General features: G+C 44.7%; 1 protein-coding gene across 1 annotated transcript in view; it reads left to right on the forward strand.

The window, feature by feature from the left end:
• Positions 1 to 3,185, forward strand: part of LOC108687968 — a 232,831-nt gene extending 229,646 nt beyond the window's left edge. Inside the window, exons 5-6 of the mRNA XM_018194017.1 lie at positions 361 to 2,027; positions 2,091 to 3,185. Of these exons, the coding sequence (XP_018049506.1) occupies positions 361 to 2,027; positions 2,091 to 2,775 (2,352 nt within the window). The 3' untranslated portion in view covers positions 2,776 to 3,185. The remainder of the gene's footprint in view (positions 1 to 360; positions 2,028 to 2,090) is intronic.
• The last annotated feature ends 2,843 nt before the right edge of the window (positions 3,186 to 6,028 follow it).

Below are 6,028 nucleotides of genomic sequence, written 5' to 3' on the forward strand. Positions count from 1 at the left end.
GTTGCTGCTCGTCGGCCATGGCGCGGTGAGCTCCACGGAAAATAATTCAACGCTCTTGTCGTAAAACCGGCATAAATTGGGTGCGGTGTGCACCAGACGGTATCGATTCCCCGAGGCGACTGTCGACAGCGTTCTAGCTAGACGTAGACTCGGGGAATTTGTCCACTGCACTCTCCAACAGTGATTCTTGAGTGGATGAAACTTGAATGAGTCTTGAATTAACGCGCAAATTTTATTCGAAAATTATTCTTGATGGTATAAGAGTTTAAGTGTATAACTATCGCAGTATTTATTTGCTGCTCCAAGTAAGACTTTTTTATTAATTAAATTAATCAAAATTCCTTCGTTTATTTTTTGCAGACGTCACAACGCAGCTTCACCGTTATTGGCGTTCTCCACCTGCTCGTCTTGGTTGGCCTTTTCGCTCTCGGCACAGCCGAGGCGCGGACTTTTTGCCCTAACGGCTGTACCTGCGACGATGACACCTTAGTGGTTTCCTGTGTGGGTGCCAATTTGGATGTGATACCTATTGCGTTGAATCCCAGCATCCAGCGAATAGTGTTAAAGGAGAATCGCATCAAGATCGTGGACGCAGCAGCCTTCCAATTCTATGGTGATCTGAAGAACGTCGATCTCTCTAGCAACCATCTGTTCACTATACCTAACGGCAGTTTTGATGCTCAACGACACCTTGTGGAGCTCCATCTGAAGCATAACAAAATCTCGGCGCTGACCGAGAAGACGTTCCAGGGTCTCAAATCCCTTACGGTGTTGAATCTGCGAGATAACTACCTGGAGACGCTAAAGAACGGCCTGTTCGCCTACTTGTCGAAGCTCGAGGAGCTTGATTTGGGTCAGAATCGCATATCGAAAGTAGAACCAGGCGCGTTTCAGAAATTAGGCACTCTACGGGTACTATATCTCGATGATAATCAATTGCGAACTGTTCCATCGTCAGCCCTGGCACCATTGAATGCCCTCGCCGAGCTTCATATCGGTTGGAACGCTTTTTCTTCATTGCCGGACGATGCGTTCAAAGGTCTCGAGCAATTGGCTGTGCTAGACATCATGGGCGCCGGTTTGGACAACATCAGCGATGGAGCGTTTCGTGGCCTGAATGCTCTCCGTACCTTGAAACTTGGCGCTAACAAACTGCGCGAAGTACCGACGAAACAATTAGCGGTGTTGCCACGCCTTGAGGAGCTTACTTTAGGCCAGAACTTCTTCACGATCCTGCGATCAGGAGCCTTCCAAGGTCTATCAACGTTGAAGAAGCTCGATGTATCCGGCGCCAAGCTACTTACTACCGTGGAGAAGGGAGCCTTCTCAGACAACGCTAATCTAGAGACTCTTGTATTAAACAGCAATAAACGGTTGGCTGTTATGGAGGAAGGTTCTTTGGCCGGCTTACCAAATCTGAGGCATCTAATGCTACGTGACAATGCCTTTATCACATTCTCGGAATCGCTGGTCGCCTGGAACGAACTGCGCCGTCTGGATCTCAGTGAGAATCCATTAGTATGTGACTGCAGTCAATTATGGCTGGCTGAGATACTCGTCCCGAGAAACTCAAGCCCAGTGCTATGCGCCGAACCGCCCGAATCCAAGAGCAAGTCCATCAAGGGTATGACCGCAGACGAGCTAGGATGCGCCTTTTCGGATTCGCGCAAGCAGGTTCTGCTGGTGACGGTGTGCACCACAGGACTAGGCCTCTTCTTTGGTCTTATAATACTCTTATATTACCGATATCGCAGACGCGTGCGAGACGCGCTCAAAGATTACAAGTGGAAGAACCGTGCGATATCACGAAAAGAGCATGAGTACCAGAAGACCTTCTCCGATGACGAATACATTGTCCGTTCGGCACACGCCCATCATCATCACCATCATCATCAAACACCACCATCTCAGCCGGTGCCCACGCATCACCATCATCATCACCTTCAGCAACTGCAACAGCAACAACAGCAACAGCAGCAGCATGCTCAGATAGCAGCCGGTATCAAGCCAATACCGGTGACGGAGCTGTAGCTAGAACTACGGGCGGCGAGCCCCGGGACCGGTGGAGTTTGGTTCCTGCCTCATAGCAGCACCACCCTCGCCGAGGGCTTCACCTACATCGACGGTGAGACAGCGCGCCAGATGCGCCGCCCGGGGACGCTGCCCGTCACGAACAACGCGTCCGGTCACCGCGGAGCAGGAGGAGGAGGAGGAGGTGGAGGAGGTGGTGGTAGTGGAGGAGGTGGAGGTAGCGGAACGGGAGGAGGGGTCAGAGGAGTCGTAGACGATGGTACAGCATCGCTAAGCGCAGCGTCGATCGACGGAGTCACATCTAACAGCGCGAGATCCCATTACTCCAGTCACTCCCTGCGCCGTACGCCGCATTCGCAACCGCAACTCTCTGCCAGAGAGCCGGACGATCGGATACGGACTCTGGAGTCCGGACTTCAAAACGGAATCCCAGCCGGTGGCCGTCATCAGTCGTCACCGCCACCGCTACCCTCCAGGCATCAGCCCAACTGCGGCCAGTCCTCGTATCCCACTCTACCGGTCAACGGCTACGCTGCTCATCACTATCATCATCACACAAGAGAGCGGGAGAAAGATAGGTCGTCCGTTCGCGAAAGAAATCGTGAGCGAGACGGCGGTCCACCACCACCTCCACCACCGCCACCGGTAACGTCGCACCGATCCGATAAACACAGGGAGACCCAACTGGAGATGGAGTTGCGCGACAACCTGGACATGGGTGTGATTGGCACGTACCGAGCGTAAATCGGACGCGTCACATGGCAAACAAGATCTGTAGTCCAGAAAAAACGTGATTCTATGATTATTATGGACTCCTCCGTTGTGTTTCACATAGTATGGAGAAATTGACAATTTGAAAAGATGAAGGAGATCAGCGGAGACCAATCAGAAGAAAGTTCCTTTCGTCGCGCAATATAAAAAGAATGAAAACTAATAAATGAAATAATGAAATAATAAAACGGAAAGAAGACCATGCTGACGAAGAATATCAAGAAGCGAGACCAAAAAAATCGCACTAAAGTGTAATCGCCATATCGCCACGATATACAATCTATTCAAGACTTTTATTCGTATACGATCGAAATATTAGTATCATCGTGGATCGGCCATCATAGATCAATTTCACGATCAGTCGAAAGCCAACGATCGTGCTAGAAAGACATTTGTTAGTTGATACTTTTATTTAAGTTTTCGAAGAGAAAAAATGAAGCTGAGGAGATACAATATATCTAATTGACGTATCGTTATTAGGAAAAAAAATTGAACATTGATTATGAAATTTTTGTAATATAACTTGATTAATGTAAAGTCTAAATATTAGCAATTCTTCGCGGATTACATTTTCACATCTGAAATATTTTTCGAAATTTTCAGTCTTTTTTTCTAATTTTTTAAGATCAATTTTTTGGCCTGTAATGACGCAACAAACAAGCAAATAACCAATAGGCTCCCCATCGTAATCAAAAGATGCGGATAAGCTTTGCATTAAGTATATCTGTAAAAAAGTATATCTGTACCGCATCTTTTCCGGAACGAGATGTCATTCCGAAAATTATACACCTCGTCTGTAATCCTAAGCGATCCTTAATAAGCCCATCTTCCCGCGCGACTGCTCGAAGATTAATATCCTCTCTACGTCACCGTGGGGAGTCGTCTCAGAATCTCGAAGAAAAGAAGACCCAACGGACATGGAATGACTTTCGCCAGGATTTTTATCACGTCTGTCTTATCACTGATGACCACAAGATCAGCACTGCCGATGAGTGATGCCAAACAGAAATCCCTCGCGTGGATAACCCGTGGGAAAACAGGGTCGGTCCACGATCTCCTTTCCTCTCTTTTTCCAGAAATGACGGGCCATCCGGCCATGTGGAGCCTGTTGTGTTCCAATACATACATATACACGCGTAAAAATTCTATATGCGCGGTCGATTACTTGATCGTGCTGAAGACCGCCGAGCTCGATCGAAACTGAAGTTCGATAGCGCATCGGTCTACGCCGAGTCATTCTTGAAGCCGATCCGAGGGCGAGAGCTTAACGAGTTCGTCTGGCTCTGAGGATCCGAAGATCAGATGATTCGAAGAACAGATGCGACTCGTTAAGATCCATCGATCATCACTCGATCGTTTTATTTCAGACGGACGCGCAACTGAGAGTTCGTGTCGCGCGAGATGAGACATGTATCATATGCGAAGAGATTGACGTACTATAAGCAACGTAGAACGCAGCTATATAAATATATACATATACAGATATATATATAAATAAAAAGTATATAAAAAATATATATATACATAAATTATATATATATATTCTAAACGGTCGAATTATTTTCTAAATAAAAACACCAATGTACAGAGGCACGACGGAGACGGTATAGTTGAGCTAGTGTCAACGCGTCCTCGACTATCTTTAACTATAAGAAATTCTAGATCGTCGTGGAGTTTCCGGGTACCTGCCTACTAAAGTTGAAAAGAGAGAAAAATAAAGGAAGAAAGAGACGATTGGTAAGTGGGTATCCGCGTGCGATTTGATCCCTCGATGGTTGAGGAATTGCGGGGATGGAGAAACTATCAAAACATTATCTGATATTACGATTAGCGATGTAAGGACGGTCGTTTCTTTTTTTCCTCTGGTCGATATGTAAGTTAAGGATAAGATCGTGTTAAGAATTTAACCTTAAGAAGGTTTACGCTGTTATTAGGGAACCGCGCAGGTTTCTAAAACGCGGGTATCGTCCGTTTCCCTCGTTTCAATGGATGAGTGTCTTTCAGATCATGAGGTCACATCGGTCATAACTGGATACCAGAGAATTCTCGCAGTAATATCGTCCATTGTTATCAAATGAGCAATGAGATAACCAAATTTTTTAAGTTAAATAAAATTTTTGTTAAAATTTGTTATTTTTAACTTTCATTGTACGTCAAAATTAATTCATTCCCGTGGTTAGTTTTAAAATAAACATCGTCCACATATTAATTATAATAAATTATAATAAATAAATAAATTATAATAATTATAATAATACAATAAACATCTATATGTGTGCAGTTAGTAAATAATAAACTAAATTTGGGTCAAATTTAATTTTCTTGAGATAAATTGTTTAACCTCATTGTTTTGATTAATGAAATATTAAATAGGAACAATAGCGCCTTACAAAAATTATTAAAAATAACTCAAATTGGTATAATTTGACATTATGAATTTAACAGCAAATTCGCGTTTATACTTAAAGATTGATCTAAAACGCAATAATCTAGAAGCTAAAGTCTTCTTTGTTATCGATGCTTTCGTTACCAAAGCGTCCGTTTCTCTCTCTCTCTCTCTCTCTCTCTCTCTCCCGAACAGTAAATAATTAATAGATTATTAATAATTAACAAATAATAATTATTTATTATTTATTAAATTTATCACTAATAAATTAAATTCATCAACAATAATTATTTTTACAATTTTCCAAATTTCGATTTTGTTCCTCGTAGAATGCGTCTGTCAATCGCGAGACAATGCATCCCATGAGGAGGAACCGAGAACAGAGACACGATTCGTTTTGCCGACGTCAGGATTTGAATCCTCAAGAGAAAGGTTACATCTCCCCCCGCACTCTTCCACCGCGGTACAGTGAGCCGAATTCCTCTGGTCCGCACGCTGCCAAAATACTGCCATTTAATCGTCCTTGAATCGTAGTACCGATTATATCCGCCACGTGGGTAATTTTCCGGTCACTTTTACTTTCGATATTACACGAGGGAAGGGCAATTCCCGCGGCGACGATAGCAGCACATCGGAAATCCCGCGGCCCTGATAAATCGCGGCTGCATTAAAATGCACGGGGCGCGGCCGAGTTTAAGTTAGTTCGCCGACCGGCGTAATGGCCGCAGTGGAGAGTACGAGAGAAACCGAGGAGAGGAGGGTAGGAGAGAGAGAGAATGGGCGAGAGAGAGAGAGAGAGAGAGAGAGAGAGAGAGAGAGAGAGAGAGAGAGAGAGAGAGA

The sequence above is a fragment of the Atta colombica genome, unplaced genomic scaffold (assembly GCF_001594045.1).
Source record: "Atta colombica isolate Treedump-2 unplaced genomic scaffold, Acol1.0 scaffold222, whole genome shotgun sequence".
Taxonomy (NCBI): Eukaryota; Metazoa; Arthropoda; class Insecta; order Hymenoptera; family Formicidae; genus Atta; species Atta colombica.